The sequence below is a fragment of the Triturus cristatus genome, chromosome 2_1 (genome assembly GCF_964204655.1).
Source record: "Triturus cristatus chromosome 2_1, aTriCri1.1, whole genome shotgun sequence".
NCBI lineage: Eukaryota > Metazoa > Chordata > Amphibia > Caudata > Salamandridae > Triturus > Triturus cristatus.
In genome coordinates, this window is record NC_140581.1 from 468,799,873 (window position 1) to 468,813,068 (window position 13,196).

The following is a 13,196-nucleotide window of genomic DNA, read 5'->3' on the forward strand; positions in this document are numbered from 1 at the left end:
GATACAAGGCGTGGTTCCACAAGCAGGAGTACAAGGTGCTGAAGGAGGATTTGGTGTTTTACAGGACAGAGATAGAGGAGTTTTGGTTGGTCCAAATTCAAGTATGGATGTTGCGATGTTGAAGAAAGTGACCTTTTGCCATCTTTGTAACAGACTTGAGCATTGGAAGAGGAAGTGTAGACTTAAACCTGATGCAGTAAATGGAAATGCACAAATAGAGGGAGAAATGCAGATGCCAGTTCAGCAAAAGCAAATGGCAATTCAGAAACAGGTACCAATGAGACAAGTTCTCCAAGCCCAGATTGGCCCACAAAATATGGGAAGCCCTCAGATTAACTTAAATCAGTTGTCCAAAGCAAATTTGAATTTTTTTCAGAACCAAAATCAGAACACGTTTCAACAGTTGGCTGTATTTGAAATCGACAATTTTGGCCCCAACATTTCAGAGATCATTAGATCTATTGTGAGAACAGTGGAAGTTCCAGACCTACCTTATTTAGGAAAAAAGTCCGAAGTTGTAGGAGTTCTAACGAGACAGATTGCAAACTCGGTTTTGGAGCAAGTTTTAGCAAAATTAGGTTCATTTGAGGAAAGTTACCAAATTGTTCTTTGTGACTCAAGCAATGTAGGCCTGCTAGGAAAACAATTGTTTTGCAAGTTAAACTGCACAATTTACTGTACACCGGAAGATATTGAAAATCAGACTCCTGATGAGGATGTACAGTTTAGAATGGCTCAACAAGAGACAACTGAAGGATTGGTTTCAGAAATGACGGTTGAAAAATGACCCTCTGATTTGGAAGAAACAGTGAACCCAATAGTATGGGAGTTTACAACGAAAGTTGTTGAATTAATAAAAAGTGCAGAACCAGTCTTAGTCAAATTTAAATCAGATGCTATGTATACAGCTACACAATCATACAATTCGACAAGAGAGACAGTTGCAGGAATTTCACCCATAATTGAAGATAAACTGAGCGAGGGACTTTTGGAGGAATTGATTGGAAGTTCATGTAACTCTCTGATCACGGGTTTACAGAAACCCAATGAGAAGTACAGAATAGTGCAGAAGATTAGTAGCATAGTTGTTCTGTATTGTCCTGTGGAACCGAATCCAGCCAATATACCTTTTCAAATTGCATGTGCTGAAGAATGGCTTACCGTTACTGATATCTGTCAGGTTTATAATGAGGATAGTCAGGAGTACTGCCAGAAAGGAGATCAATATCTGGGACACATAATTGAAAAAGGAGCTAGAAAGGTGACACCAGAGAGAGTGGAAGCAATTCATCAGATGAATCCACCTCAAATTCAGAAAGAAGTCAGAATGCTGTTGGGAATGGTTGGCTACTGTAGACAGTCGACACCAAACCTTTCCCTAGTGGCTAAGCCTTTACTGAGGCTGACACACAAGGATGTGTCTGATCCGCTTCCATTGGACAACAATTGCACAAAAGCATGCCTAGAGTCGAAAGAGAAAATGTGTCGTGCCTCGGCACTAGGGATGCAAGTTTATTTAAAAGAATATACACCAATTTGCAGTGAGAGGGAGGGCTGTTCAAAAACATGAAGATGTTCAAAAGTCTGTGACGTTTTCCCAATGACCTTTGACCCCATAGTCACAGAAATGCCCAGCTGCCTTAACTTAGTAGCTGTGGTTGATGTCAGTCACAAAAAGAGTGAGAAATTAATGATGGAATGTCCAATAACTGAAATGGGTTCTCATTTTGTGGAATTGTTACTGAAAAAATCTTGAGATTGAAACATGTCGAAATTCAAATGTATTGAGTCTACTGCTAGTAAAGGAAAATGTTTGTGATGACGCTGAATGTGAATGCCTAGGTGTCATGAATCAATGCATGAGGCCAAGGTTAGGCATTAATGATGAACCCCTGATTGAACCCGATCGTGTCTATTTTGTAGATGGCCAATGTTTACAAGAAGTTACCTCAGCCCAAGATACAAAATTGATTGTCCTTACCATAGAATGCAGTCTAACTGCTCAAATGGGAGTAACAATTGTCATGGGAAAGATAAATGCAAATTTGGTTACCCAACATAGTGTCCTGCTAGCTTACACATTTAAGGGAAATTTCACATGTGAATCTGAAAAGGACACTGTCTATGCAATGTAGATGTTAATATCGAACACGTGTGAAGAGTTGAAGGGTGTACAAGAAACTGTTTCAGAGGAAGAACAACAAGGATGGATCAGAACAGATTTTGAGAAAAACACGAATGATATCCAAGTATCAGCTGATGGGAGATCAATGTTGCCAGACAGTTTGTCGTTGCCAATGACACGATACATGCATGGACATACACACTTAGAGAGGAATTCAATGAAACGTCTCTTTAGAAAATACAGATACCAGCAAATGTTTAGGAAGCTCGCAGAAGAAGAGTGTCATCGAGATGTGACATGTCAACCAATGAATGCAGGGAAAAGAAAACACGCTACATTGAGTCACATAGAGAGATCAGAAGGTCCCTTTAAAAGAATGCAAAAGGACACTGTCATCAAAATGCCTGATTCCTACACAACCAGAAGAGTTGACAACCACATGGTAGCAAATGTGTTATTGAAAAAATCGATCCCCAGGTATAGATTGCAAGTTTCTCTGAAATCAGATCAAAAGACCCACTCTATCAATGAGGTCCAGAAAATGATATGTGCAGAACTACAGACTGAACAAGTATTGCACTGTAGCTATCGACCTGAAGTTTCAAGTATAATTGAGCAACAGAAAGACATCATAGAGTCTCGCTTTGCAAAAGACTGTGTCTCAACATCACTGGAATGGCTTAATGATGTACCAGTAAAAGCACTTGTAACAAATGCAGATGAGAAGATGAGCCATTGCTGTGAACGATTGGCTGATGCGGCGCATACAGTTTCTCACCAAGTTGCAGTGGCTACACGAGATCTGCATAGTGAACGGTGCGACAACCTCAATCTGAGAGATGATGACATTCGTAAGGCTTGATTGAAACCAAAATGGAAAAGACTGTTCCAAATGATCCTGGTCGCAATGATTGCTGTGAAGAGTGATTGCCTTCTGAACTGGGGCATGTCTTCCATGCTCGTAGGGTCCTGTGTCCCCTTGATGAAACAGCTCCTCTTCCAGAAGAGATGCCAGCAGTGGTCAAAAGGCCACGGGAGAGAGTCAGTCAAGCTGTAGGGGAACACACTGAGTTTGAAACAGCACTAAAGCAAACCGAGGTGGGACTCGAAAAGCAAGAACTGGAAAATGGCTCGGATGAAATGGGTGTTGAAGTGGTGAAAGAGCCAGGTCCAGCCTCTGATGAAAGAATTAGTGCTGTGGGCCCACGAGTGGGAGTGGAAGAAAGCTGGATAAAGGGGTACATGAAAAGTCTGCAGTTGTCCCCTGGAAAAACATTTGCACTCATAGCTAAAACGTCTGAATCAGAACAAAGTAAAGGCGATGGTGGAAGGCTTGGATTGAGAAAGTTCAAAAGATCAATGGTACTCTGTCGGAGATATCCAGCACCTGAATGGTCATGTTGCATGGACAAAGCACTGAACGTCACGATGGATGAACTGTGTGATGCAGGAACTGTATAAGCCACCCTGATTTCAAGCTTGAGACAAAAAGAGAACTGAGCAAAGCTGAACAATGACTGAGAACTGTCAACAGCTGAAAAGACAACAAGTATTGCTCAATGAAAAGAAGAAAAAAAAAAGAAAAAAGAAAAAAAAAAAAGAACTGTTCCGTGAAAACTAACCGATCTCAGAAGCTACTTACAGAACTCTGCACTGAACCTTTGAACCTGGCTATATATGATCTGATTGATCTCACGTGTGGAATGAACTTGGTGTGATGATTACAAATCCTCAGAGGTGTGATGATTTAAATCATCAGAGGGAGGATTGAAAGAGCCTAAACCTGTGCTTTCTTTACTAATGGAAATCCTGCCTTTGCTTCAGAAATAAAGAACTGCATTTGAAAGGTGACACGCACATTTCTGTGCCACAGAGTGAAAACATGAGCTCTTGAAATTCATAGACTTCAGCCAGACACTTTAATTTAGCAATTTATGTAACCCATGTGCAAGTAATTCATAGTTTGATTTAAATGTGTTTAGTTAGATGTTGTTCTCATTATGAAAATGTGACTCTAACTTGTGAAAACTGTTAAATGTGCATTAGTAGAAAATAACTTGCATTTGAATTAGCACGACATTTTATAATGTAGAAAACAGAACCAGCTCCTGATTCAGCTTGGTCTGTTAGTTTCTGTCGACCTTGAAGATAAGCAAAGGAATGTTTTTATCTCCGTGCGTAGAGAACAGTGGCATGATTTACAGCTGTGACCTCGGTCTGAGCTTTATCTCTGTAGTTGCTGGAAATGTTGAACAAAGCCTCATTTAATTCTTTGCTTTAGTGAGAACAGAAAATCACGTATTTTAAAAGTGCATTATCATGTTTAATGTTTCTTGCTTAGTTTAAAAAGGTTCTTTTGCAGCTCATGTTATGTGTGTAGTTAGAAATAAAATGTCTCCTTTAAAAGGAAGGTTAGGAGATGAAATTGTATTAAATAAGATGCAGAATGTACCATGGGAAGGATCTTCGCCTGTCTGAGAGATAACGTATGAATCTGCAGATGGGTGGAGGCATCCTTTTGGAGAATGCTGGATTACAGTTGGAGGAAGAAAAAGTCACACCACATGCTTTGTAACATTATTTTTTGATAAACGCGTTCCTAGTTAGGAGTTTGGAGAGAGCAGAGGGAGAGAGCAGAGGGGGAGAGAGCAGAGAGAAGAAGAGGAGACAGGACCCCTTCCAGAACACAGGCAGGAAGACTTTCAGAGCCCTTGGAGAGAGACAGACAGACAGAGATTTAGAGACGCAAAGCTGCAGAAGAGTTTCAGACTCCGACGCAGAAATGAAGGAGAGGGCAGAAGTGATTTATAGATGCAGTGAAGGAGAGGGCAGACCTTTGATGGAGAGCAGAACATAGGCAGACGTAGGCAGATTAGATGTAGTTTTAGTTCCATTCTGATTTTTGATTTGACTCATTGGCTTTGCCAAGGCTTATTTGCACTATTCTTTGTTTCTCTTCATGGGGGATTCTGCAATTATTAATTATTGATTGGCTTATGCTAACTCACTCTTGCTTCTGGAACTTTTCAGGAGTTCTGACTGACATCTTTTGAGCCCCATTGTCTTAGAATAGGGATTATTTCCTTTATGGAACGCGCTGTTTGCAAATTATGATGCTTTGTGCTAACCTAATTTGTCTGTTATCAATTCTGTAACCTGATTGATACCTGACTATTGAATGAAGAGTCAGAGATTCTTAAATTTTGATTGGAAAATAATAAATCCCTTTAAAACTGCTCATAACTCTCATTATTGACTAAAATGTTTATTTGCATTTTATGAATTGTTCATGTTTATGTAGAAGCTCCCTGGTCATAAACGGTGGCAAAGATCCGTTGACCTTTAGAGGAAATCCGGGTAACAGTAATCAGAGGTAATGGTGTCACATTTCCTAGACTTCCCAAAGCGAGATTACCGTGAGATTACCGCTGGAACACCAGGGAAATGTTGGGTAGGGGGTACACATGGGGGTATAAGTTCAAGATGTTAGTAACAAGGCACAGCACAAATTACAGAAGATAAAGATTGATCAGAGGCAGGGAGTAGGTAGACCTACAGTACCATAGCTGCACACCATGGCCAATACATGAAACTTCCCACACATGATCCCTCAAACACTTGCATCAATAACCACTTTGACGTGGAAGGTGAATGGATTGGGCTGCAAAATAAAAAGGGTAGTAGTGGCTACCTATTTTCAGAAGCTTTTCATCAACAATGGTTCACAAGGAAATAAATCTCTTTTAAAGTTAACCAGCTAGGAAACAAATATGGGAATGCAAATCTTGTTATAGACAATTAATGTACACAGGATTAGAGACAAATATTTTTATAGCAAAAAAAAAATGTTATTGCAAAAAAGTAATTATGTACTATAATGAACAAGAACTAGCGCTCATGCTTTTCAGTGATGGGATGGTGCTGTGACGTGTGATAGAATAACAAAAAGTGCATCCAGACCAAACATTGTTTATGCCTGGACCGGGACATGACTTAACCTCCGACTAATCCACGTGTGGTTAGACATACTTAACGACGAAAGGGAGACGAGAGCCATATTATCCCTAGACACCGAGAAGGCTTGCTGTGTGCTTCTCATGTTGTTTCTATCCCCTTTGCTGCTTCTCCCCACCGCATCCCCCATTTTGCTTACCCACCCACAAATATCCCATACATGCTACCTCGCACGGTGCCACCGTATGTCACACGATTTCAGCTCCCTTCAAATGGTCACCCGGTGAGGAGCCGAAATCATTCAGTGGCAGGAAAAATTAGATGAAAACCACTGTCAACAGTGAATTTTCAGCTAGATTTCAGAGGCTGTAAGGAGCCGATGTCCATTAAGAGGAGTGAAAACACCCCAGGACATCAGTGTTATTTATATTGCTAAGAGAGGTGGTGGGTTCGGGGGCTTGCTGAGGGGCAGAGTGCCCCTGAGGTAGCTCTCGGTATGAGGCCCTGCCCCTTCAAGGCCCCGCTTAGCATTAAAAAAGAACAGGTGCTTTGCCACCTTCAGGAAAATGAAAGTGCAAGAAGTGTACTTTGAAAACAAGTTACATTTCAAAAATATGATGACAACAAGACAGCATGTGGGAACCAAACACATCAGGGTCAGTGATGATGCTGGCATCAAGGTACTGAGTCGTCAGGAGGCCATGGTGAATACTATGCACCTGACGGTGAGAGCATACGAAGATTGAGGCAAACTGTGCGGTTGGATGAATAGAAAAGCATTATTTACAAATTGTGGTTACGGTTCTTCTCTGCATGGCTTTAACTTCAAATGTCCCGGAAGGAGTGTTCATGAGACATCCTGCTCCTCGTTCTCTAATTCTGACAAACCTGGAAGGTTTTCTTATGCAAGAGGCATACCACAAGTCCACTAACACGTGCTCTACAAGCTGTATTTGCAACGGAGTGACAGCTTTACTGGGTGATAAAGGTCCACCCAAAGTGGTACCCCTAACAAAGGTGGCTCCATAAACATTACCAGGCCACAACAAGATAAACAGTCGGTGGCGCTGAATAATAGTCATGGGGTACAGGCCGTTTTCTTTGCAGCCTGGTAGGGAGATATCCTATCAGCTTTAACAGCATAAACCCTTGTAGTGTGTCATGACTGAACACCCTGGCTCCCCGTGAGTGTATACTGTGAGCATTAGTACTGTTTGGGTCCATGAGTACTGCTTGGGTCAATAAGTTCTGCTTGGGTCCATGAGTACTGCTTGGGTACATGAGTACTACTTGGGTCCATGAGAACTGCTTGGGTCCATGAGAACTGCTTGGGTCTATGAATACTGCTTGGGTCCATGAGTACTGCTTAGGATCTATGAGTACTACTTAGGGTCCATGAGTATTGCTTGGGTCCATGAGTACTGCTTGGGTCCATGAGTACTGCTTAGGGTCCATGAGTACTGCTTGGGTCCATGAGTACTACTTGGGTCCATGAGAACTGCTTGGGTCCATGAGTACTGCTTGGGTCCATGAGTACTGCTTGGGTCCATGAGTACTGCTTGGCTCCATGAGAGGAGAGGTCCTTTGGCCATGATCCACCCTCTATGTATTCAGCTTCTAAGACTGTGCGGCGTTTCATATTGCTAATGATAGAGCTGCTGTCTCCCTATCCCTTGATGTTCCCCTGTGCTGCTCCCTTTATTTTCTCCTCCATGCAGACATATTTGTTAAAAACAAGTGCATATGCTTGGTTCCTAATTCAAAGCCAAACACTGGACTGGGCAAGGATATCTGTTCTTTCGTGCTCCACTCGTCTGGCTCAAGCCAGTTTCAGAAGGTCAGCCAGAGGTCAAGAAAGAGTAACACTTAGACTCTGAATAGGGCATAGACAGACCGTCAAGAAAGCGGAGTTTACCTATCCCCCCTGCATCTTGGGTCCTCCCCTGCCAGAGAAGCAAAGACCCAGCAACAGCATGGTTGGGAAGGGGTTGTTTGTTTCAAATACACAACCGAAGAGTGATTTTTCCGGCAGCTGGTGGTCATGAGCCTTGGCACTCCTTAAGGAAATGCCCTGTGCGATGACTGGCTCCGGCCAATACTTTTGGGTCAACTCGATGGCCAGTTGGTTGAATGCCAACTGGTCCTGTAGTGGACACAAGGCTCCCCTTGTGTGCATATGGATTATCGTATATGGGTGTCCACTCTTCACCGCTGGTCTTTGACCCCCAACTGCTTTTTTAATGTTTTATAAAAATTTATCAGTGCGCTGCTTGTGTTTTTTGTATTATGGTAGCCTGCATTTCTTTCATATATCCAATGTGGTTCAGCGGCGCCTGTAGGCCTAGTGTTGTTTTACACATATACGGGTGTATGGGATTGGTACATCTCCCATGAAATTATTTACAACAGTACATCAGTATCACAAGGACACCTTCTCAGGGTCCTCCTGCAGGAGGCTGCAAACAGGACAACATGATCCTTCTAAGAATTATAAGAGCATCATATCTTACGGGGAGCTCCGGCTCGAAGGACTCACTGACCAATAACACAGCCCTCCTGCCAGAGTCTGGGCTGGCTGTCCTTTTTAAGAGCTTCATTCAAGGCCTTTCTGAACACTGCTTTGCAGGTGCAAGATGCAATCCAACCTAGAATATTTCACGATGCAATAAATAGATGAAAAGTCGCATATGCCTCATGGAACAGCAGTTTGTAGATGCATCAGCTCTTTGTCAGAACTAAAGTTCTCTCAGACTTTAAAGAGATTTCATCCACACTTTTGGGGCAAAATCACTGCTACTCATTTGTTAAACATATTTACATTTAATGAGTTTGGAAGCTTACCTTATCCGGCTTGTTCAAATGTTGCAGTTCCAGATCTTTAACAAGATACCTCACAATGGCATCCTTGTTGTTCTGTGCTGCGAAGTGTAAGGCGTTCATTCCATCCTAAGGAGATACACATACAAAGATGAGATCTGCTCATATAAAGTAATGAAGGTATGGCCTTAAAATAAAACTTCATTGCAAAGAATGTTAAATTCAATTAAATTATTGTAAATACTTCTGAATACAGTCATAATTTTGAAAAAATATCTAAAAAGAATATAGTTTGTTGCAGTGTTGCATAAACTACGACTCAGGTGTAGTTCTACCAGGGGTGTTTTCGCACCCACGGGTGACACATGTGAACTTGGTTCAATGCACCGAAGATGAATGTCACTGACAGGTTATTGTAGCCCCACAGAACACTACGCAAAATGTTATTTAAATAAAGGTATGGCTTTTGGGTTACTAACGATCCCCATGAAGGGATCATGGGCACAGTGGTAACAGTAAAAAAAAACTTTTTTGTTATTCACAATAACACATACCCCCTGCTCTAAGAAGAATGAACACCGTTAAGAAATTAATTTTTTTAGTATTACAGGAACAACCTGTTTCTCAGTACATCTAAAACAACTTCACAGAATATTTCAAAAACAACAAGTAGGCATGCTATAAACAACAAAAAAAAAACAATATTGCGACACGCCCTGCTCTCGGTCTTTGGGGAGGGGACCAAGATCCCGGTTTCCTCGCCCCTCGAGGACCGCATACTTGACGGACATGTCCCTGACAGTACCATTTCTTTAACTTATAAAAAACTGATTAATCATCGGGCTGACCTCTTTGTGCGCCTCCGGGAGGCTTGGACGGGGGATGGGGTGGAATTGGACGACGAGGACTGGCAGTCTGCACTGTCGTCCCCCAAGGAGGTCGCCATTCCAGCCCGTCTCCGGTTGGTACAGCTCAAGATTCTTCACCGGGTGTATGTGACGGGTCCTCGCTTGGTCTCGATGGGATTTTCCGACGACGGGCTCTGTAAGCGGGGTTGTGGGCTCAGCGCCACCTTTCTCCATATCCTGTGGGAGTGCCGCGAGGTGGCGGACTACTGGCGCCGGGTCCATACGGTTATGGGACAGGTCACTGGGGTTGTGCTGCTGCCGGAGGTGCGTCGCTGTGTCCTGAATGTGTGGGAGCCCAATGATTACAGCGCGGCTCAGACTCGGTGGGCGGCCCTGGGGAACATGATTGCCAAGAGAGATATAGCGCAGCTTTGGGGCGCCCAACGGCCGCCCACCGTGTCAGTATGGAAGGAGAATATGGACTGGTGTATGTTCAGGGAGAAGACTGTGTATGTGGCCCGTGGTAAGCCGGGGGCATGGGGTAGAATCTGGGGGCAATGGAATGCGTATCGCGGGGGTATCTGTACGCCCCCCCTGGTGGACACCGATATCGCCATGTCCCCCTGACCCTTGATGGTTCCTGGCACCTTTTGGAATAACTACATATGGACGTTCATCTCCCTTGACCCCCCCCCCCGTCCCCAGCCTCCCGGTACTCCTTCCTTTTGCCGGCTGCTTAATGGTCTGCACTGGAGTTCCCCGGAGGAAGCCTGACCCGCACTGTTTGCCCTTATGCCTCGCCTTTTGTTTTTCTTTTAGTTTTTGGTGTCTGTTGGACTTAAGTCTCCTGTTCCTTTAGAATTATCCGGAGCCACTACGGGGCTGCGCCCCGGGACTTGACTGCAGCCTTGATAAATGTATATTTCATTCTGTACCTAGCGGCCGGCCCTGGTGGTTGTAGGCCCGTGCTTGTAACCGAATTATTGTTCAATAAAAATTTAAAAAAAAAAAAAAAAAAAAAAAAAAAAACAATATTTCGAACATGGTTAAAATGTCATCAAGAACATAGCACCCAAACATCTACTTCAATGTGCTACACTAAGAGAGCATGGGAGTCAGAGCAACTTTCAGTCTATAGTTTTTAGGGAGAAGAGATGCAATGCATACCTTGTTGACAGCAAAGGCTATTTTTACCAGCAGAGGCGTGAAGACAGTGTTCCCTGAGAAGGGCAAACACATGCTGCGATAGCGGTCCTCTTTCAGGACTCAGCCTTATTGGCTGCAGGCATGATGTAGCATCTGCGAAGTGTGCTGGCAGTAGGTGAGACTGTCTCTAGCAGAATCTTGTGGGATAATCTGGGTGAAGGACTCCTCCTGACAAGTGGTCAAGTGGCAGCCCTTATACACTAAATCTTATCAGAAATTGGAATTTCTGACCTACGTTTAGGAATGTCTGAAATAGATTAAGTGCATAAAGCTGTGCATACCAAATGCTTCCTTATAAACCTATAAGGTAAAAGGACGTTAATTCAGAGGACATTATATCGACTATATATCTGTATTTGTTCTGATTCGAGTAGGCACTTATCCCAGACTAATGTTGCATCAGATTTTACATCTATGTCATTAGTCAAAAGACTTGACGCTTTCACAGTTCTTAAAAAGATACGGTCAGACGGCATCTGCATCAAAAGGCAGACATGACAATGATTCTACATGAATCGGTAAAGATGGTGAATTCCATTGTCTAAGATTTAGAAGATTGCAACCTCCATTATCTAAGATGGGCTTTACGTCATCCTCAGGTTGTATGTCTGAATGTGACATCATAGGGATCTATTTACCTAGTAGGATCTATCTAATGTGTAGGGAGATCCAACCTCTCAAGTTATTTGAGGTCTAAAAATACCTACAGTAAATATACACTTGAACTACTTTATGTGTAGAATAAAACAAAGGCAGTTAACATATATTTGTAAATGGAGCATAAAACAAAGGCAATCAACATATCATGCATGTAAATGGCAAAATGATACATATAGTAAGTATAGTAAGCAAAGTGAAGCATGTATGCTTTTAGCCTTGCATCGTTTCAGATAATTGATTATTATACATACATTGTAATATATCTAGAGTGTTTTATGTGTGTTGGAGATTAAACACACCAGTGACGATATGAAATAGTCCAGATTAAAAAGATGTGGTATATATAGAAAAACAAAAAACAAAAACAATATATTAAAAAGAAAAGGTTGAAGAACATAGAGTGAAAAAACAATGGAATCAGTCCAAATACTGCTTTAAATCTAGTCTCCAGACCAGATCCAATGTTCTTGAAAAGATGCACACCACCAGTCATCAAAGAAGAATTAAAAATCACTTTACGATATCAGGAAAATGTGTTGTGTATTGCGTGTGTAAAAGACTCTGAATTTCTGAAGTGGTTCTGACTATCTGCAGATTATATGTTTCAACCGCTAAAGTCAACGGGGCTTCTTTTTGTGATAGAACAGACAATAGCTTGTTTAGATCATCAAAATGCATAGATTTCATGTTTATACTAGGCAAAGGGATGTTCCTATGATATTTTGAGATGGCAGGTAAAAGGTCCTTCCACAACATTGTATTGTTTCTGAAACGTTTATCAGGTATGGTTGGGCAGCTTCCAAACCACAGCAAGTAACATTTTTCAGAAATAAATGAGAACCATTATTCAGGAGTTCATGATGTGTGGGAATAGATACAAAGGGGGAAACAGATAAAACACAACTTAACTTTGGCATCAATGTACTACACATAAGGCATCACACAGAAGGGAGTGTCCAAGGGGATTCCTACAATTTGCTGTATTATTATACACAGGGTCTTCTTCATTTTCATTCAAACAGATGTGGGGAAAAGGGACATTTCCATGAATGGAACAACTGTAAATTGTGCATATTTTCACATCAGCCAATGGATTGGGCAAGAAACCTATACTGTGTATTAACCAGGTAGTGGGTGGAATGTCACTAATCGTAAATGGTGCATTTTAAACTTGTTCTATACTTAAAAGTGTGTTTATAGATTCTTTCTTGGCCATTGCTTTTTGAGTGAGTGTCAAATTATATGGTCCACGTGTGGCTGTTTCAGTGAAAAGTTGCCACTGCATGAAACCTGATCTGGGTGTTTGTAGTGCCCAATTTAATTGCATAATTGCTCTTAACTGAGCCTGCCTGTGTTGTAACAAACCTAGGTTTCCTTTCATGAGGAGGCTGAGGACAGAATTTAGTTTAATGAGTCTCCTGTCTTAGAAAGCGTGTGCATTCCGTTGTTGATAACTTTAAAAAATGATTGCAAGTTTTCTTGATCTAATTGCCTAATTCTTTCTGCAGCTTCTTTCTCTGAATATTTGTTTAAATAATTATAAATGGCGTATATTCCTGTGGTAAATAATCTTTTATTTCTTTTAG

General features: G+C 41.9%; 1 protein-coding gene across 1 annotated transcript in view; it reads right to left on the bottom strand.

The window, feature by feature from the left end:
• The window catches only part of ANKDD1B (ankyrin repeat and death domain containing 1B), a 718,121-nt gene that overhangs the window by 534,991 nt on the left and 169,934 nt on the right, over nt 1–13,196 (bottom strand). Inside the window, exon 5 of the mRNA XM_085632291.1 lies at nt 8,921–9,025. Within this exon, the coding sequence (XP_085488417.1) occupies nt 8,921–9,025 (105 nt within the window). The remainder of the gene's footprint in view (nt 1–8,920; nt 9,026–13,196) is intronic.